The sequence below is a fragment of the Pomacea canaliculata genome, linkage group LG8 (genome assembly GCF_003073045.1).
Source record: "Pomacea canaliculata isolate SZHN2017 linkage group LG8, ASM307304v1, whole genome shotgun sequence".
Taxonomy (NCBI): domain Eukaryota; kingdom Metazoa; phylum Mollusca; class Gastropoda; order Architaenioglossa; family Ampullariidae; genus Pomacea; species Pomacea canaliculata.
This window is the reverse complement of record NC_037597.1, coordinates 4,654,882-4,677,133: the sequence shown is the minus strand read 5'-3', so window position 1 is coordinate 4,677,133 and position 22,252 is coordinate 4,654,882. Positions and strand designations below refer to the sequence as shown.

The following is a 22,252-nucleotide window of genomic DNA, read 5'->3' as shown; positions in this document are numbered from 1 at the left end:
ATTTACCCTCCATCCCACCTTTTTTTTCCAAAGTTTAACTGCCTCCTCTCAGTTGTAAATCCACATTCTGCTGCCATGATTCATGCTAACACATAGGCCAAACATGTGCATACTTTATTGTCGCAAGAATAATGAACAACAAACTATAGGCAAACTTAAAGGCCAAACAACATTCTGGTCTCTAAAGGTAGGAATCCTCAGTAGATGTACTGATCGTAAGTACATCCACCTTGGGCTAAGACCAGGTAAAAGCTTTTTCTGGCTCAGAACTCATTACACCACGCTGTAAACATATCACACTTGAGACACAAAAAAAGCTCAGTGGCACTGAATGGAGTTTCTGAATAGTAACCAACACTCCTATCCCAATGCCAGTCACATATTTTGTGGACAAAATTGTAATGATTTTGAATAGGACTGGGAGATTAGGTCCACTGCACAAAAGAAAGCCTAAATGTTAAGGTCACCCTTGCCTCCACACATCAGTTTACCAGTACTAATACCAATTAATATAAAGACCGTGCTGAAAATAAATTTCGAAGTGCAAAAAAGCAGCAACTATATCTACTCTCTGATTAACATTTGATCAAGCAAAAAGCATTTTTGACTTTTCAAAATAAAAAACAAGAACCTAGATTTCAGCGTTGCTATCAGCAAAGGTCTGCAAGCCATTAATAAGTGATCAAACTGGTTTTTTAGCTTATTATCATTAATATTATATACAGCTTGTCCTAAAGAAATTCTAGACACAGTGTGCAAACAGACCTGCTAAGGCTGATTTGTGAAAATTTGTGCAAAGGCTCTTGTGCAAACATAATTTCATGTCCCTTAAGACATATACTTGTGCCAGTAAGAACTACTTCACATTTACCCCTTTTCCCCACCCCAGAAACGTGGAAAAAAATTTCTTACGATGTATCTGTATTTAACTCCACACATGGTATGTCAGTGTACATGTCCATGCACATCAAGGGAGTAGAGCTAACTCAATAAATGTATTTCTTAATATCTAAAACTCAACTCTGAGCATTGCCCAGTAAGGAACAAACACAAGAATATACTGCAAACAAATCCCTAAATAATGAGGGAGGAATGTTTGCTAGCTGTGCACACCTGAATGCTGTTTATCGCCAGCTAATTCAGTCACAAAACAACGTCCTATTTTCTTTCGGAAGAATTTTGTTATTTTGAGTAAGAGACTTCCCTCCATAACTTCTCAAACCTACTGAAGTAAATCTAGGTTTGTATAGATCTGGTCCAGTTTTGCTTGTCACATTCACATAGGATGCAGATGTTGGACTTTTAACACATCATTTGACTTAATTGAAACATCTGAATCCAGCTTATTACAGACAATACACAGAAAGACGACTTGTGATGATTCATTTTACCCTTCTTATGCTTGCTGTTGTGTTACATGACCCTTCATACAGAAAAATATAAAAAATGCAGTAATGGGAAGTCGGTTTTTCTCGAAATGAGCACAGTGAGGGTAAAAGGTATACACACAAAAAAAAAAAAAAATCATCAAGAGAAAAATAAATGCTTTTTTTTGAATGCACATCCACTGCAGCTAAGCTTATGGTTTGTTCTTGCTTACTATGAGCATAAGCTTCAGCATTCAGGTCATATCGCCAAGACACCTGGTGTCAGTACACCCAAAAAATATATGACATCCATTTCTGTGCACAATGACCAACAAATATTCCATCACAGGATTTTCGTTTTGATGTTCTTCAAAATGGATTGAGCTGATGTATGTTTGTACCAGAGCAATGGCCACTGATTACTTTTCTTAGTGCAACAATCACAGCATATATTTTTCTAAAGAAATTTCTATTGGAATAAATGTGCACTTTCACGTATCACATCAGCATACATTGTCACAAGGGTGATAAATAAAAAGACATGATTACATTACCAAAATCCAAACACTTGAGGTCTCTAACTTGGGAGGAATGGGCTTTGGTTAGGGGTACAAAGTTTGTTAAAACTTAAGGTAAACCCAATGGCAGATATTAAAGTAAGCATTTTTACTTCGATACTTGTAAGAAAACCACACGGTGACAGATCTATCATCAATGCATGGAAAAATATTGAAGAACACAAAGACTTTTATGAAAAAATGCATGTCCCCAGGTACAGTAGCACTTTGCTTTGGTAACACCTTTAGATTATCATTAACTAGCATTCTCCAAGAATGCACCCACAGTTCAAAAAATACAAACAAACACACTTTGAGTTGGCTGTAGAGTCACTCCTTGACTGACTGGAACACAAATTTAAAGCAAAAACTACCATATTCAAGTCTTGTGGCTGCATAGCCAAGTAACTGCTAAGGGTTGTGAACACCAAAATGACTGGGACAGTTACTACACAAAATTATTTCTGAAACATACACTTATTTCAGATGTCAAGGCCTGTAATAAAAATCACGGAAAGGTTGAGTCGCTTTTGAAAAGGCAGCTTCAACGCTAAACAAGCACCCTAGACTCTCTTCTGTACTCTTCATTAACCCTCATCTCCTTCGTTTAGAAGGGGCATACGAAACAGGTATAAGAGACTTTCGCAGCACTAATACTGTAGAAGTTTAAGTACTCTCCTCCTGCCCTTCACTTGGAGCTGGGAGCTTGATGCCAGAGGGATCCACACCCCATATCTGCTTGGCATATTCAGTTATGGTTCGGTCACTGGAGAATTTGCCAGATGCTGCAATGTTCATCAGACTCTTGTGTGCCCACTCCATTTGATTCTGATGAAAACACACACACACACAAAATTACATCTTCACAGAGAAATAAGCACTTTTATAATTCAACACCATCCATAATTACTCATTACTAACAAATCCCAGAGCAGATTTAATGAATTAATACTGATGTTTTGGTTAAATCACACTCAAACAATATGTGCTTCAGATGTTCAACCTGCTAAAGTGCAAAATGAACCCTTAATGAGAGCATTACTCACACATGTACGATGCAGAAGGGGGCAAGGGGACTTGGTATCCTAAAACTTTCAAATGCATTAAACTTACATTATCTGACTGCCAGGTGATAACTAATGATAGTAAATGAGAAATGAATGATGATAACGAAATCTAATTCTGTAAGGAAGAGGAGGAGGTTGAAGACAATGATGACTTCCCTTAGGAATTCAGATCTAAAATTGTTGTCCTGCTGTGTTTGCTTTTGATGTCGAGATCAATTTTTCCACTACTGCTGGGACAGCAAAAGCAAAAGGAAATAATAAAATATAGTTTGAACGATTTTGTCAGTACTCACCTTGAACAGAGCACTGACTCTTTCCTGGCATTTAATATATGCATTGAAATCTGCACACAGGCAAAATCTACACACACACACACACAAACAAACACAAATACAAACACATAGGAGCTAGTTAAAAAAAAATCTAGCAGTCTCCTATTATTTTCAAGTAAATTCTTATTTTACCATGATCATAGTGATAATGCTGTTGACCTTGATGCTAATTACTCAAATCCAATTACATAAGTGCTTCCATGGCTGGAACCAACTAAGCTGCAACTCCTAAATATTCTGAACTTAATCTCATCCTGTTTATGTAGCTTTTTTTCTAATGCATCTTCTGAAACTGACTGTTGGAATATTTCTGGATCAGGTTGGCATTGATTATCTGGTTGAGTGAAGAGTGGGGAGGAAGGAGAATAAAACAAAATTAGTTTCCCTCAGCTGAGGAACTGCCACTTGGAAGATGACCATTAATAATATGCACAATTTAACATCTTGAATGTTTACTCAGCTGCTACTAATCAGATGCATGAGTTCTGCAGGTTCAAACAGGTAGCTAAAAAAGGGAGCTAATGCGTAACATGTTTCTCTTTGATCACAGTATGCCAGTTCAACAGCCTAATCTTTAGTTGCTGCCAGAACTGAAGGACGAGACAAAGGTTTTCTACCATTAATAATAATAATGAGCATTTATATAGAGCTTTTCAAAAATCATTGGCTCAGAGTGCTTCAAAAGAAGAGAATTTAAAAGAAAAAATAATCTCCAGAATTTTAGTGGATGATGACTGTAAGATGAATAAATTAAAAAAGTGAAAAAAAATGTCCAATTTACCAAAAGTCTCTATTCTTCAGACCTTTGAAAGGTTAGAGAAAGAATAAAAAACAATATTGTGCCTTCTCAAAATTCTTTCAGAATGCAACACTAAACAAAGGCAGGGTCACTGCAGCTGTTTCTAAACATAATGTGCTCCTTTGAAAAAATAATTATACATCTCCATTTGTAAATGGCAAATACATGTACGAATAAAAAATGGTATGATGTAGTTTTTGTCTGTTTAGTACATTTTAAAATATATTACACTATAACTGTACTCCTAAACTGTCTTAACACAGTGCCTTATTTTTACAAATAAACTGTGAGCAACTGGCTTCTAGACAAAACTGTGTACCTGTCATGGTATTGCAAGCTGTTGCAGATGTCCTTGAACAGGTTAGGGTCCTCTGGAGAAAAGAATCCAGACCCAATTTGATCAATTGCCTGTTTTAGCTCTGGTTCTCTGTTGTAGTAATCCATAGAATTGTATCTGAAACAGATCTCATAAACATGTTATGCTGTCTCTTCTTGTTTTGACTTTAAATAAACTGCATGTCTTTCTCCAGACACCACCAATTAACAAACAGTAAATAAATAGCCACATGGTTGGGCCTTGACTTTAAGGTAGTCAGCTGATATAATGACACAAAGTTCAGGAATACTGGACCAGTAGGATGCTCATATCATTTTGTTTTGCCAGTCTGTTTTCACTGACATAATCATACATACCCAGCCTTGTGCAGCTTCTCCACATCGTCCACTGTCATGCCAAAGATGAAAATGTTTTCATCACCCATCTCCTCGCGCATCTCTACATTAGCCCCGTCCAGAGTTCCAATGGTCAAGGCACCATTCAACTATGAGAGGAAAAAGACCTTAAAAAGCCATGCTATGTGCATTGGATACTGCATCCAATAGTGATAAAAGTGTGATGGTGGTAGCACCATTGAAATTAATGTCATTCTTATACATGAATGTACAATATAAAGACAGGACCCTGACTCCTTTTAGCTCCTATAATCATAGACATGATGCATGTTACAGCCCTTTGAGTAGTGTGACCAAAGGCTAAGGGGAATAGCACATAGCAAGTAATTTTGAAGGCTGTAGTCATTTGGACTTTAATGATATGTGATTTTACCTAGCACCTAAATGTAAAGATCATAAAACTGTTTCAGTAGAATGCTATTATACTGTTCAGAAATTGTAAAGAATGTAAGACTGTTTCAGTGGAATAATTTTATTGATCAGTTACTACAGATCTTGATAACAATAAAAGTTGTTGGTAAAAACCATCATACAATGCTACTATGGGCATATGTTTATGTAACCCCTTATTATTTTTCAAGCTGTTCAATACACAAATTGAGAAAATTCTGAGGTATGGGGTCAGTGCGCTGATAACATTATTGAGAGAATCCATTTGTTCACTATGAAGCAATGACAGCTAGAACTCCAGAAGGAATGACTTTTGAGGAACATGGTCGATATCCAGAGTTCATAAACATTTATGTAAGATGTTCTGTATACTGGTTTAAAGTTGTAAATTTGCCCCTCAACTGATTGCCAAGAAAAATTTTAATGTTATTAAATATGCACAGTAATGACAAGATCATATGGGTTAATAACATTATGCTAGTACTTTACCAATATGGTTTTGGATTTGTTTGGGAATGTCAGGATGTTAAGTAATTCTTAAGAGAATTCAACCTAAGAGTCACAGACAGACAAAATAAAATGATTAGTAGTAATTGATATTCATTCTACAGCTTCATTAAGTCGTCTATAATCCTGAGTATTTACTTAGTTGATGACAAATATACTAGTGTTAGAGATTCCCTAAAAAGGTTTAAACTTGGAATTACAAACCTTAACTGCCATAAGCAGTGTTACAGGATTTTTTTGTTTCATTAAAATGTCCCCCATTACCATTCTAAAGAATCCAAGCTGCATTTTGTGTTCATGTGCCCAATGTATAAATATCTATGCTAGTTGTACATCTCTGAAAAATTCTGTAAGAATACTCAGTTGGTTTAATCCATTTATTTTTAAGTAATTCTAGAAAATCCAAAATGTTGCCAATTTTCTTTACACAGCACTAGGGAGAATGATCTGTAAATGTTTACTGATCATAACTTTGTTAATGACATATTTAATTTGGTAATTTCAATTCACATTGTTATTTTAATACTTTATACAAATATGTATAAACAATGTCTTTAGAATAATTCTGACTCACTGGTTTCTATTTTAGCAATATGTTCCACAAATCAAGGTATTACTGAGGGTGCTTCTTTTTGTAGACAGCAACAATAAGATATTTGAAATATTTTTTTAATATGGATTGGGTGGAGAGTCTCTGAAGCAAAAGAAAATATCAAATATGAAACTGTCTGACAGGCCTAAGTGTAGATTCAGCCATCAGCCTCACCATGAATTTCATGTTGCCTGTACCAGAGGCTTCGGTGCCAGCCAGAGAAATCTGCTCACTCAAATCTGCTGCCGGGATGATTTTTTCTGCCAGCGTTACACGGTAGTTCTCCAGAAAGATAAGCTTCAGGCGGTCACCAACAATGGGATCGTTGTTGATTGTACGACCAACATTGTTGACAAGTTTAATGATCAGTTTGGCCATGTGGTATCCAGGAGCAGCCTGTCATATCAAGTTTCTCAGTGTTTTAATGAAATAAAGCATCAAGTCTAATGAAGGCAGAAAAACAACAGCACTACTGTCGAACTTTTCAATTATTTCTGTAAATTTCAATGTATTATTGTTTAAACTCTAAAACCAATAAGCTCACATACAAGTATGCATTTCCCTCATCAAGTACACATGCATACCAGAGACAGTCCCCAGTTTCTGAAAGTCAAATTTCTGACCATATCACCAATTTTTCATTGCAACAACAACAGCCCCTGGGAAGAATCCCTGGTTTGTGCACATGACTACTTCTCTTCCACCAAGTTCTACAAAAATATTTTGGTTTCGACAAGAAAAGCAACAAAAATTTAAAATTAGTGTATATCCAATGCATGGCACTTTGAAAGCTTAACTCCCACACTAAAGTTAACCCTAACCCAAGTAGCCTAATCTTTCAAATACAGTAAAGTCTGCTATGTGCTGACCCTATGACTAGCAGACACCTTCCTTATTGAGACACTTTAGGTCCCCACAGATTGGTTTTCACCACAAAATCAGCTCAATCAACAGAGAGCTGCAAAATGTAGATGTGGACAGAGATTTTAGGGACAAAATTCATCTTTTGCCATCACAAGTGGACAGTTTCTGTTTTGGCTTTATGGTTCTGTCACCTACTTTCAAATAGCAAAACAGTGCAATATTCTGTCAGTTGGTATAGTATGGAAGTATGCTTTTTTTTCAGCTCTTGAACATTTGAAATTTGTGTCCATTTGCAATGACTTCCTGTTTTCAAAACAAAATAGGAAGTGTGGCTTTTCATTAAAATCTTATTCTTCTATTGGAAATCAAAAATCTTTTAACATATAAGCAGAATGTCAAAGTTACTATGCAGTTAGATAGCAGGCTCACAATTATGTGATACATTATTGCTGAGGACCATTGGTAAGTGATAGATTAGTGGTGCAGACAAGACTCAGCTTTTCTGCATCAAGCCATACCCCATTCCATGATCATGATAAATGAAGTTGCTGCCTGCTTGCCATGTCGAGAACCCTTTGTAAACGTTTATAAAATGTTTAAATGCTATCTGGATGAAACTTGATGAAAAGACAATTTTTCTATGATGATGTAGCCGTACAGAACTGTGCAGAAAATGTCTTATTTTGTGAGAGTCTGTGATGTTCCTGCTTTAAAAATGTGGAAACCTTCAATAAGAGAGCCTTGTTCTGCAGGGACAGATTTTAGCAGAATGGGACAGGTTTTACAGTAACACTAACTATATCCCTGGTTGCCATAATGGACACACACAAAAAAAATTCCATGCAGATGACTGTGCAGCCATGTAGACATGTACCTTGCCTCCAATCAAGACTGTACGAGGTACAAAGGACATAGATGGGTTCTTCTTGAGGCGGTTGTAGATGGTGATGACATGCAAAACATTGAGCAGCTGACGCTTGTATTCATGGATACGTTTGACCTGCATGTCAAACAGGGAGGCTGGGTTCACAGTCACCTTGTAGTTTTCCTGGATGTAAGTAGCTAGCTTACTTTTGTTGTCCTGCAATAAAAGCATTGACCTTGATATAATAAGACCATGTTGATTGCAGAGCACCATCTCAAAGCATGATATTTTTACAGCCATTCTCTTCTTTCAAGACACTCTAAATGACCTGACCATAGATATGTTGGTTTTTTTCCCAAACTTATAGTCCTCTGGACTTTGAACATCTTTTGGCATGCACTAACCTAAAGAGTAATGTCACTTTTAAAGTTTGAACAGAATCAGGAAAACACCTTCTTTTGTTGTTGTTCAAGTCTCACTGGACAACTGCAGGGACATTTATCATCCAGTTCAAAAACAAATGATAGCATTCCCAACAGCTGACCACTTGATGCAGAAAGAAAATGTCAATGAATTCTGCGTACCAACTCCTAATTTAATAGCATGACAGTGGGTGGTAAGCAAGCACAGCTGCATGGTGTGTACAAGCTGCATGGTTTGTGTACAATGCAAGTCTTAAAAAAAAAAAACTGGTGCCTAGCTGAGCCTGTTCAAAATGACAGTTAAAGGGCAGTGCCATATAGTACATGATAATAAAGCTTTTAGCTAAGGAGCTGAGGTTGAGGGTGAAGGTAATGCTAAATCTACAACAACTATACCATCTGGTACTGTCTATGAAAAAGCACCTCTCTCACATTTAATCTGCTCTCAGGTCATGCTGACAGTCTGAGATCTGAGCTCACCTGTTTGACTTTCATGATATTCCGCAACAGCTGTTCCTCTCGACTCATTGGTTGTAGTCTCCTCAGCTCGCTCAAGTTAGTCACCCAATTTTCTCCAATTTTCTGTCAGGAATAAGAGTGAAAGGGACTTGACTGATAAACAACAAGCTGATGGGAGAATGTTTGCCACCGTGAAGCATGTATGCTGTAGCTTAAATACTGAACTACACACTCATTATATATTAAGCTGTCAGTTTATTTGTCATCCTAAGGACACTAAGTCAACTCCACATAAGGAAATGCCCTTTGTACATTCTATTATTTTCATTCTGCTGGTCACAGAAAATATTACTATAATTTTAAAATTTCAAAATAAAACACCTTTTCCTTACACAGAGGCAGGTATATAAAACTAATATCAATGTCTTGATCTTCTAGACAACAAGTTTACCAAATCCTCTTTATCGTCATATGATCATTAATAATGGTAAGATTTATTTAGTGCATTTCTCAGGTGCAGAGTTGATTCAATGCAATTTATAAAATTGTACAATTGTTTTCTTTGAGTACTTACCAGATGACATGACTATGTGGAGATCACCCTCTGCCTACCTCAGATCCATCTATCAAACCTGTTCCGGTCAAACTACTGCAGAACAGTAGGACCTGTCATGCTAGTGAGCACTCAACTTCAGTTTTTCACCTGAACTGAGTCTGGAACCCACTGCATGGAAGCGGGAGGGAGCTTGCTATCATGTCATCTGGTAAGTACTCAAAGAAAGAAATTTTACTAAAAATGATATTTCTTCTTCGTACTGTACCAAATGACATGACTATGAACAAGGAGAAAGTCTTCAAGCACATGACGGCCAGCTTCTCAATATCAGGCTGTATGACACTGACAACTCCCTGTTTGCTAGCAGCAAGGTGGCAGGAAACAGACTGATAACTCAGTGTACTACCTGCTACTGCTTAACCAAAACAAATGCCATCGTTTACTAACCATTGGAAGACTTGTATCTCTCTGCCTACAAGACACTTCAAGACCTGCCACACTCAAAAACACAGACCCAAGTGCTTTCTCCTTTACTTCCGCCTCTTACTTATAGTCAACATGATGGTGGGTATATCACATGGCAACAATCTCAATCACAGAATAAAAACAATACAACAATCTTATATCAGCCTTAGTGAACCCCCCGAGACATCGATGGTAGAGTGTGAAGACTAGCCCCGTCAAGGGCAGGGACATAGTTGCCAACACCCACTAACTTAAAATGTCTCCATCGACTAGAAGAATTAACAGAAGCAAACATAGAAGGACCCAGAAATGGGCTTTTACATACAGCTTTAAGTTATGAAAACTGCATAAACACACATGCTGAAGGGTTATTATATAGGATGTTACTTGAGTTCAACAACCCCTCCTCGCTCTGCTGCGGGGTGTGATTCACAAAGCCCCATGGCGCACATTGGTGTCGGGGTGGGCGGAGGTGTCAAGTCATGGCCACTGACAGCTCGGCCATGAACAGAACACCGTGCACAGAAGGAAACAGCATGCTTGCGGAGCAACACAATGTGACCACTTCAATACACACCCCTTTTCATATACATTTTAGAAACTAAAATGACCTGCATAGACACCACTTGGTCCAATTGGACACCAACAGAGAGGGCAAAGGAGACAAATAATTGCATGGCCACTTCCATCAGGCCTCTCTTACTTAAAGAATAAGATATCGGTGTCATGTAACTTCATTGTCACTCCAGAGAGATGGAGTAGATATCTAGCCCTACCTTACTCCACTCTAAAGATAAGAGCATTAGACAGGCCAATGCATATACTTTCCCGCCAAGGTTCGCCTTTTTAACACCTGCCCTTGACCTTGTCCCCAGTGGTCAAGGGTCAGCAAACTTCACAAGTAAGGGAAGATCAGGGCAGGCATGACAGCCAGTCAGTACTGTGGAGACGTTAGCATGTAGCCTTCCCCATACTTCACAGGCTGCACTGTTATATCCGAAGAAACGAGGTAGAAAACACACACAAGTCATACTGTTCTGTGGTCATTTGACCGGGACAGGTTTAGACAGCTGGATTTGAGGTAGCTAGAAGGTGATCTCCACATAGTCATGTGATCTGCACGCAGGCATGCCACAACATGGCATCAAACAAATATCAGTGAAGTGTTTGGGAAAATGAGGAATTTAGTATTTCCAATACAATAAGATAGCATGTGTCATTTTTCATGCCTGTGACACGGCTACACTCACGTCTGCTATGACGTCTGCTAAACCAGGGTTACAAAGCAACAGCCACCGCCGTGGGGTGATGCCATTTGTCTTGTTCTGGAACCGTTCTGGATACATTTCATAGAAATCACGGAAACTGTAAAAAAAAAGAAAAAAAAAGTTACTGAGAAAAAAATCATAACTGTTAATAATTCAGTGGGTTTAATATAGATACTCTAAAACACATGTTTCCATGTTGATGCCTGTTGCTAACAGCATGCATTGTAGACTGTATATGCAGATTCCTATAATCTAGATGGGAACTTCTCTCCTGATTGGCTCATCTTCACCAAGCTAAAATAATCCAGAAGCTGACAAATTATTCCTGCTCCATCATGTTAATCATGTTCAGCAATTCAAGGCTGAGTGTAACAAACGAGAAGTCTTCAGTTTTGTCAAATAACATGGTCATTAACATGCAAACAACAGAAAATAGGTCATGTGTGGATGTTGCAAAAGTAACAAAGTTTCTTTTCAGCACACTTCCTTTGTATAATGTTAAATTTTCAAATAGTTCTACTCACGTGTCTGCCTTCAGAATATCAGAATGAATGGCTGCCACTCCATTGACAGCATGTGAACCCACAATCGCTAAGTATGCCATGTTGACACGCTTTTCGCCATCTTCTTCAACTAATGACATTCTCCTGAGACGATCTGGATCATTAGGCCACTTCCTGCTTACTTCCTACATCATACAAACACCGCAAACATGTCCTTCCTTGAAAACTCCATCCCAAAGACAAATTTACACACAAGATAATAGTACAACTTTCTAACAAGACAACAATTATGTATGTCCACTATCACTTTTGCATGCAGATATGTACGCAAGAAAAGCTGCCCAATAAGTTCCTACTTATATAAAAATGACCAGGTTTCTCATTGTCAAAAGCAGAGGGTTTGTGTGCAAACCTGCAGGAAGTGGTGGTTGATTCCATACACAATAGCAAGATGGCGTGGAAGAATCTTCTCCAGAAGGCTGATAGGCCAGCGCTCCAGAGCTTCTGGAAGTACGGTGTGATTTGTGTAGGCACAGGTTTTCACTGTAATCTCCCAAGCCTGAAACACAAACACTTCTTCTCAATTCATGTATATATAATAAAACAAGAAGTAAATGTTCAACCAAAACAGCCAACGTAGTTGACTGAGATTAATCCTTCAAATATTAATGCCTTTACCCCCTTCCCTACAACATGATTTAGTGACAGTGGAAGCTGTCCTTTAAATGTTAACACATTAAGTCCAAGCCTTGACATTTGATTCTGATACCCAGGTATGTCAAAAGTATAATAAAAATCATAACATTAAACTAAACTTGACAGGAAGATAAGACAAAATTACAATTTAAGTTTAAAGTTATGAGAAAGAAACTGTTCCTACTTTATTCCATTGTGAAATTGCACTTTCTTGTAAATCTAAAGGAAACTAAATATATTAAATTGCATTTCCCAAAAAAAAAATTTTGACACCGGCATACACACAACTGATCATCACTGGGATATTTAGTCCAATATTCAGCAAATTTTAAGGGCTACACACCCCGTAGAAATGAATAAACATAGCTTGTGATGATGAACAACACTGCTGTCAGTAATAGGCTGAAAATATTGAAAAATTCTTAGACAACTTATATCCCTATCACTTTTGATAAAATAAAAAGTTACATCCAGAAAAATTATATTCTTCAAACATCTTCCTGTTCTTATGTTAAGGGATGCAACTCTTTTCGAATATTATTTACCGAGCCAAATGTCTGGATTTCGTCCCTTTTTGTTAATATCATTTTGTACTAAAAATTATTAAATATGATAGACACAGGTGGGCGGCACGGATTTAAAAAAAACACATTCGTCTGGCCCAGTATCGATAAGTTAATCTGATATGCACACATGTTCAGGCTACTCCAGTTGCCTAGTCACAGCTATGACACAGTTTATTCAGTTTGCATCAAAGAAACAAGATTACTTTGATACACCATTTAACATGTAAATACTTGTGTTTTCTATATTTATAAATTTTTATTCATATTATTACATTTTTATACTCACATTTATAAATTTAAATCCATGACTTTAGTATTCTATATGTTTAGCCTCCCTACAAACTCTTCACTGTCTTCCCCCACCCCACCTCCAAAACAAAATATGTAAAAACACTACCTTTTCCCAGGGCAGATTCTCGATGTCTACCAGAATTCGCATAAGTTCTGGAATGGCCATAGATGGGTGAGTGTCATTCAGCTGTATAGCTACCTGTGACAAACATACAAGTCACAGAAATACATTCTTGCACATGTTTTGCACCAGCAAGAACTATTCAGCAAAGAGACATGGATCACACTATCTATAATGTGGTTGCCCCTAACTAATGTTTTGAATGCAAGCTAATTTGTGTCAACATACCTCCTCCAGATGTATTACCCAGTTCTTAAATCCACAGAAACCATTTAATCAAATATGTCTATTTCTTCAATCTAAGCATTAAGCTTCAGGGGGCTGCCCAAAACCGGGTTCGTTGGCGAGGTGTTGGTGCGGCCCTATGATCCTCTGAGGAGCAACAAGGAACAAACTAAGCATTAAGCTTCAATCTAGTTTCTCCTTCTTTCATACTCTCTCAGCCCTCTTATAGGCAACCTCCTTTGAAGAGTGCTCTTTCAATGTCTATGGCTCTAATCTGAATTCAGCGTCCCACAGAGGATGAAACTTTAAACAGAAAATGATACTGAATTCAACCCAGTTTTACTTCAGACAATAAGACAGGATTTTGCCCTTTGCAAAACATGGTCCTGTCCGAAGTCGTTTTAATTCAAGCCATAGTAAGCATGCTGGAAAGAGTGAGAGCTGTAGATCTACATTTCAAACTTGAAAATTTTATTGTTGGCACTTTATTATCCCAAGTGCTAGCCTATCTAGTAGTAATAGCTTCAGCCAGGAGATAAATTTATCACAATTATAAAAAGAATACAAAATTTTATATGACTGTTTCAGAACAAAAAAAAAGGGGGGGATATTACCTTATCAGAAAAAGCGTCAAATGAAGTGCGCACTGAAGTCTGTTTCCCAGGACGTGTGGATTTGAAGCGCCGAATGATATCCTGCAGTGTAGCAGCAACTAGGAAGTACTCTTGCTTCAAACGTAGCTCCTTGCCCTCAAAGAACTGAATGAAGTCCATGATAATCATTTTATGTTAATGTTCCCTGGCTTACAAAAATTACTGAGCCCACAGATGGAGATAAATGCTCAAAATGTTTCAAATCTTTTCTCTGTTACAAACTCATTACAAAAACTTTATCTGCTTGAATTCATATTTTTGTTAAATTTTGTTGACAAAAAGACCAATTTAGCAAATCATAACTTGGGAAGTGTGCTCAGTTATGGAAAGAAAAGGAAACACAGAACAAATTACAAGATGAGGCAAGTGGTACATCATAAAAAGAAAAAAAAATGCAATCTTACACCTAAACCCATTCATTAAGATATGCCTATAATGCCAGACACCCACATGTGCAAGCGCGCACACACACACACACAAATGACGTTTCATCTACTGGGTTGCTAAGGTGCTTAGGGCACAAAGGACTTCAAGTGCCTTTCGCTTCTGAATATAGGCAAAGTAAAGTGTTTGCTTGAATTCAGCAAAACATTTTCTCCTGCCAGGACATGTTCTGGTGTGGATTAAAATTCAATCAATTTTATCACAACACTACAATTTCAACTACTTTATACAATACCTATATTCCTGTATGAAATCCTTGCCAAGCCTTTAAATTGATCAGGTATAAATATTTAATTCATGTTATTAATATCACTTTAACACATTGTTATTTATTATTAGTTTTTACACAAACTCAATAGATCTAAGTAAAATTTCTAAGCACCTAGCATGATCAAATAGCAGACTCGTAGCAAAATTGAGTATTTTTCCTACAAAGCAAGTATACACACCAGTATGCTGATACTCATTGCATCTGTATCAGTAACTGTATCACCCATACAACAGACATACACTTACATTGTCATTTGGATACAGCACACGTGAAATGTTTTCAGCCAAGTTGCGATCAATAACAGCCTGAATGTAGTCTCCACTGTTGACTGTTGAAAAAAAATTAGCTTTAAAAAACATGAGCTATTTTTCAAGCAGAAATAGGTGCTTGTTATGCTTAATTGGCAACGGTGCATAAGTCCCATGCACCTACGTCATTGTCAAATGGCTCATTCATGGGTCCTTGTCTACGGTACAAACCTCTCTAAGAAACTGAGTCTTTGCAGTCAAAGAAAGTTTCAAAACACTTTATTTACAGTTTCTACAATGTTTCATCACTTGCAGATAGCAGACATGCTAGAAATTGGCAAAGTTGCAGCATGCTATGTTTTATCATCATACCCTTTGCCAAAAAAAACCTGTCAGGATTGCTGAAAATCTTTGAATACGCTTTTCTCACCATATTACTTGTACACTTCAAGCTGGTAAAATTTACTCGTTTGAAATTAGATCACAATCTTGATATCAAAAGAAAGATCAAAATCTGTAGATTTTAAAAATACAAAATCTGAAAAATCTCCCTTTGTTCAGTCAGTTGATCAGAAGCCATGTTTGGGGCAGTCGCCATTGTCTTAATTTGACATGGAACTGTACTCCAACAACCAAAAATGACAATATGATAGCAATAATATTTGAAGTGTAATATATAGTCTGATAATATAATTGTTTAGCACTTTATGTTTGTACATAGTGTGCAAATAATTTTTTTTTTATTTCTGTTTTGTGACCTTCTTTCATGACATGAACTCTCTACTCCATACAGTTACCAATTTGAATTTAGTCCAAAAAAACAAAAAGTATACTTCTTAAAAAAATCACATCACTTAAATGTTAAAAAAATGCTCTTTAAACAGTGTCATCGATGGTTGAGTTTATTGTAGGTTAATAGGTATAAATATTAAAACACTTTTTACTTTGTACCACCACAAATATTTGAAATGTTGAGTTCCATAAATTTCATCCATAATGAGTTAAGATGCATTTTGTGGCAATGGGTCACACACACACTCAAACAATTTTAGAACACACACTCACATCAAAGTTAGGCATTTAAAGTGCTGTGAGGCAGATCATCCCAGATGAAGTGCAATTTAACTCAATAATACTTTTTTTAAAAATATGTCTCACTGCCTTTTTGGTATGTTGCGCATCCTATGTGTCAAGGATAGCTATCAAGGTTTCTTTACAAAATCACAAAGACTCAAAACTAGTCAATTAACATCCCCTCCCTCCCTCCCTCTCCCACCCCTTCATAATAAATAAGCACAAGTAAGATTAAACTCACAGAATTGCAGATTGAAGCTCATGGGAGCACGGGCAGACCACAAACGAAGCGTATTGACAGTGTTGTTGCCATATCCAGGGATAGGAGTGTCATATGGCAAAGCCAACACCACCTAAAAAACACAAAAGAAAGGTTGTACATTAAAGACAACCATTACATGATTTTTCTAAGTTGCTTATACATAAACTATAACTTGGCATAAGTAAAAGTGCCGCAATACTTCAGCATAGGACATGGTATAACCTGCACCTAGCTAAACGTTCTCCCGTCCATGACCATGATATCATTTTTGTTTAAGTAAATTTGAACTCAAAGAGTACCAATATACAAATACTTTGAGAACTAAGAAGCACTTGTTAAAGTATTTAAAATATTATTAAAATATATTGCATGTTTACGTCTATGCATGTGTAAACATTTCAGTTTAAAGGAATTACTGTTATCTATCTTATCATATCCTTTTTTTCTTTTTTTTTTTGCAAATTTTGTCTCCCAAAGCATCTTCCAAAACAGTGAAAAGATCCATTTCTTTGTTGCTAATACAGACCTGCGTGTCAACCCACTTATGATGACCACTGGAATCTGTCTCTACGCGACCATAGAAGTTAATTGGAAGCATGTACTCTGGTCGAGATTTTTCCCACGGATTGCCATAGCGCAGCCAATCATCAGGTTCCTCCATCTAAAAATGCATGCCAAAAAACCAAAATGTTTTAGTTGAACAAAAAGGCTATGTTGCCTAGTAGTTAATGTGGAGCAGAAAATTGCTGGATTAGGGTAAGCTCAAACCCTCCCTGCTACCCAGCAGCTTCTCCGCAGGAACGGGTATCAGTGAAGGCTTGGACTAAAGGGCTAACCCACCAGACCACTGTAAATGCTCCTATGGTTTTTAGGCTTCAAGACCCTTTACCTTTATTTTTAAAGAAAACAAAACATTCAAGCAGCCATTTTACCTTTATGATGCCATGTTTCTGATTGCTAAAAGCATTAAAGAATAATTGCATCAAAACTAGTCCACAAAAGAAATAACATTATCCCTATACAGTGGTACCTCGACATACGAGTGCCCTGACATACGAGTGTTTTGAGATACGAGCCGCCGAGCGAGCGATATTTTGCTTCGAGATAAGAGCAAGATTTGAGATACGAGGAATCGCACACTACACCGCTGCACACGACCCCAACATGCGGGGCGGATGTTGGGGTCGTGTGCAGCGTCTAACAGTTTCTCCCACCTCAGACTAGACCTCAGTCTGTGTGCTTGTTTCCCTCGTGTTCGAAGCATTTTTGATAAGTTGGTTTCGAGTTTTTTTTGCTTTTTGTACATTTACAAAACATTATCCCATTTATTTTTTTAACCATGGGTCCGAAGAAGAAGATGATGTCTATTGAATTAAAGCGCGAAATCGTAGAAAAACATGAGCGAGGTGTGCGATTAATTGACTTGGCGAGGATGTACGGATGTAGCACATCAATGATATGTTCTGAGCTTAAACAGGAGTTGATAAAGGGTACAACGCCAGCTAGGGGCGTTACAATAATTTCTAAGCTCCGGACTTCTCTCCATGAAAAGATGGAGAAACTATTGACTGTGTGGGTGACAGAGAAGCAGCTTCAAGGAGGAACCTTAACACAAAACATCATGTGTAAGGCACGAGCGATTTACGGTGATTTGCTGAAGCAGATCCCACACATTTCCACACACGAAGAATTTAATATGTTTTTATAGAATATGTATTTGTTATTCATAAATAAATGTTTCTTCTTGTAAATACACTTTTTCTTATTCAAAAACACTTAACAAAAACAACTGAGGTGGTGTTTTGGGAGCTGGAACGGATTAATGGCATTTCAATGAATTTCAATGGGGAAAATTGCTTTGAGATACGAGCAATTTGACATACGAGCAAGGTTACGGAACGAATTAAACTCGTATGTCGAGGTACCACTGTACTCCCCTAATCTCAATGGAAAAAAGCTTAGCATTCTTTCTAAAGAACTGTGTTATCAAATGATCAGCCAATTAATAATTATTTTCAGATATCTGTGTATATGCATTCCCTATAGAACAGATTCTGCAGTATTTGTTTAAATGTTCCTTTTTTCCCCCTACCCCAGCCCCACTCCTTCATAACAAACAAGTAATCAAATATAATCACTTTTCCAAAGCCAAAATAAATTTTATATTTAACCATCACGGTTTCAAATGGAACAAACAATATTCGAAGTACTGCTTATTCCAATATCAAATTAGAAACAATTTTATATAACATTTTACAAATAAATTTTGTAATTTAAAAAAACATTATTTCAGCTACGTAAACATTCTTCTGTAGTAACTAGAATTTGGATTTGTAAAAACTTCTTCCAGATCATGATGCCTTCCTTTGTAGTATTATTTTCCTTATAACTTCCCCTCCTCACTCAACACCCTTAACTGTACTATGGTTTCCTGTTTAACTTACTTTTGTAATTTTAAATATTTTCAGCATGCACACGTTCCTAAAACCTGCTTACTGTCAATGTGATACTAAGTTTATTCATCCATAACTATTAAGACTATTACCATCTCTTAAGCCCTCAGAGGTCTCATTCAGCTACCTGCCATCCATTGCATATTTTCTGAGCAAAGATGCCATAGTCATAGCGCAGACCATAGCCATAGGCTGCCAGTCCTAGTGTTGCCATGGAGTCAAGGAAACACGCAGCTAGTCGTCCCAGACCACCATTTCCCAGTCCAGCATCCATCTCAATCTCTTCAAGTTCTTCTATATCCAGTCCCAGCTGTCAAAAAAGACATTATTCTGAATCCGAGTAGCGGCAAACAGAGAACAGATAATGCTAGAAATGGAAACAGTTACCAAATGACTGCTGATCTTTTTACTGCTTCTGCCAAGTCAAAAGAGCTAGACAAGAACTATGGTCTTCTATGAAACTTTCATATCACAGATTCACATGCTTTGTCTTTTTGTGCTATAATGTGATTGCAAGCAGAAGAGAGAGATAAGCATTGTTCAATCAGTTTCTGTGACACCTTTAAAACTAGTGAAAATATTTTCTGGCAAAATTATTATTATTATTTGCATAATTATTAAAAAATAAAATGCAATTCATTTCTTGCACTTTTTTCCTTGAATTTAAACAAGTGACTGTAAGTGATCTCTCTTGCTGTTTTCTCACCTGGTACATGGCCTCATCACAGGAACTTTGAATGCCAACGTTGATCATGGTGTTAGCCAATGTACGTCCCATGTAGAATTCCAGGGACAGGTAATACACTCTCTGTTTGCGTACACACACACATACATACAATTTCAACGATTTCAGCTTTTATTATATGCTAAAACACTATAGTTTATATCCACTGTAACTGAACATCAAAGCAACAAGCTGATATCTTGTTTAAACATTAAAATGTGTTCTATAGATGCAACTGCAGAACCAGGTACACAAGCACTATAAGGCAAGTTGCACATCAAGTCATCTGAATCTCTTGAATTCAGGATGCAGTGATATCAACATCCTGGTACAATTAAATTTAGGAAGCTACTATTACACTTCCTTACTGTCTGCTCAAATGAATATTAGTCAACATACACCACTGCCAGTTTTCTGGTTCAACATTATGCTACCATGACTGCTGAGCAATGATATATGTGTGCATAAAAAAACTTAATTAAGGAAGGCATTATCCTGTTCAAACTTAAAGAACTGATAAAGTATACATGAAAAAAATCTTTGCTTTCCACTATCAAACTGTGCAGTTAGTAACAATAACTTTTTGTGTTAACCACTCATCTTCTTATAAAGTACTCCATTTCTGACCTATTTATATCTTATATCACTTAATCAGGTATTAAACACATGCTCCTCCCAAATATAAAACTAATGTGAATCCAAAGCCTTGAATCTCCTTGTTCCTTGGTATGTCATCTAAGCATAATTAGCAGCATGGTACAAGCCAGAATATGAACTGGGATGCATGTGTTTAACTTTTGAAGTTTGTGTGCATTTTCATGTATTGAAAGGAAGCCAATTGATTCAACCATTTGCCAAAGTCATGGTTCGACCACTTCCTATAATCTATGACTACAGCATCTATGTAATGATTCAACCACAAAATAAATGAATTTTTTCATTCTTTCTTTTATTGGCACTGGTTGTCACTTTCATCATTTTGGGGTGTATGAACGTGCACACTTGTACACTTTTAGTTTTTAAGATTTAGGATTTAATTTTTGATTTTATATATATATATACATTAATGTTGCTTCTATTTGTAGCTAAATATGCCTAGGATTTATTTTAAGGCTTGCACGACACACTATGGCAGATTTGTGTGTGCATGTGCACCACACCACCAAAATAAGGCAAGTGTATGTGCTTGTGTGTGAATATAAATTAGTTCTCTATAGTTCACTTTTTGAGTGGTTTTTATTTTTTTTTAATTTTTAACTGAATTTTACTTCCCATTTCTTTCCTGCACGACCCTCTGTCTTTTGTCGTTTTATTGTGCATGCGAGTGTCCGCAGATTTCAATGGTAACTAACTGTGCAATGGGTGATAGTCGTTTGTGCATGCGAGTGTCTGCAGATTTCAATAGTAACTAATTGTGTAACGGGTGATGAATCGAGTCCTGACTGAAATGGAATCGATTTCTGGCAGTGGTCGAATCGTTTTGTGCGTGGTCGACTAGATGCACACATCAAGATCAATGTCTCCTAACTGTAGGTGTCGAACTGTCAGAAAACCTCTGGTGCTTTCTGAAGGACCATGGATGTGTAATACAAGTTCGTGCAAGGACCTTGCCAAGACGTTTTCCTCCTTCAGACAACTCTGCAAACTCTTAGACACTAAGGTGAAGGCCGCTGTGTGACCTCCCTTTCGGGACAAGTTATCTCTTTTTGTATGTCTATTTCTTTTCTTTTGCCTGCCTTTTCTTCTTATTCCTTTTTTTATTTCGTGATTGTTTATTTTCTCTTTTGCAGGATCACAGACGTATTATCATATTGCAGCAACGAATAAATTACCTCTTACCTTCCTTGACGTGACAGACATGAGACTAGAATCTCAATCTAGCCAAACTTTTATTCGATAAAATATTTTTTAAAAACTTAGTCAATTCGATATAAATTATTCTCAACCCTCATTTGTCTGCATTTAGAAACTGGTGTGTTTGACGATCTGATTTCAACACTAGCCTACCACTACACGTACTTTCCAGAACTCACTATACAGCCCCACACACATATACACATCTCCATGCATTATGCCTATGTCTCAGACACTCCAAACTAAGGCATGCATTCATTTGCCCATACCTTTGGATCCTTTTCATAATAATATTGCTGCGTCCTTATCCACCTGCTGACAAGATGATCCCGGACAGTGTAGGCGAGGGCGAAGTAGTAATCCCGGGGGGTTGCGACGTTTCGATCTTTCACAAGAGTATAATGGAGATGCCGGTTAAAAGTTTTCTTTGTATTAGCAACATTTTCAACAGGGGCGATCCCGCGAATACTGATCTGCTTTCTTTTATCATGATCAGTCATAGGATATGCCGACATGATTGCTGTGCAGTTAGCTGGTCCTGAAGGTAACTGCTGTTAGGAATCAGTGTTCGAGCTGTTGACCCAAATACAGCCGACACAGGTAACCTTGACTCTCAAGGTTGTCA

The 22,252-nt window shown here is 37.2% G+C and overlaps 1 protein-coding gene across 1 annotated transcript; it reads right to left on the bottom strand.

The window, feature by feature from the left end:
* Nucleotides 1-99: 99 nt before the first annotated feature.
* Nucleotides 100-22,247, bottom strand: LOC112569930 (glycogen phosphorylase, muscle form-like). Its single transcript, XM_025248026.1, has 18 exons — nucleotides 21,897-22,247; nucleotides 19,756-19,857; nucleotides 19,177-19,359; nucleotides 17,123-17,257; nucleotides 16,576-16,687; nucleotides 15,258-15,340; nucleotides 14,259-14,402; nucleotides 13,405-13,497; nucleotides 12,158-12,304; nucleotides 11,767-11,930; nucleotides 11,225-11,339; nucleotides 8,975-9,076; nucleotides 8,082-8,288; nucleotides 6,518-6,739; nucleotides 4,816-4,943; nucleotides 4,442-4,576; nucleotides 3,285-3,351; nucleotides 100-2,752 (listed from the first exon to the last, which is right to left on the bottom strand). The coding sequence occupies exons 1-18, from the start codon at nucleotides 22,140-22,142 to the stop codon at nucleotides 2,591-2,593; spliced, it is 2,547 nt and encodes an 848-aa protein (XP_025103811.1). The 5' UTR covers nucleotides 22,143-22,247; the 3' UTR covers nucleotides 100-2,590.
* Nucleotides 22,248-22,252: the final 5 nt, after the last annotated feature.

What these genes read in the sequence shown, in the direction of transcription:
- LOC112569930 (XM_025248026.1), bottom strand. Translation starts at nt 22,142, where the DNA reads ATGTCGGCATATCCTATGACTGATCATGATAAAAGAAAGCAGATCAGT. An exon ending in ATATCATGAAAGTCAAACAG is followed by an intron (nt 8,289 to 8,974) that starts GTGAGCTCAGAT and finishes CTTTTATTGCAG; the next exon opens with GACAACAAAAGTAAGCTAGC. An exon ending in CAGGCAACATGAAATTCATG is followed by an intron (nt 4,944 to 6,517) that starts GTGAGGCTGATG and finishes TTCCTCTCATAG; the next exon opens with TTGAATGGTGCCTTGACCAT.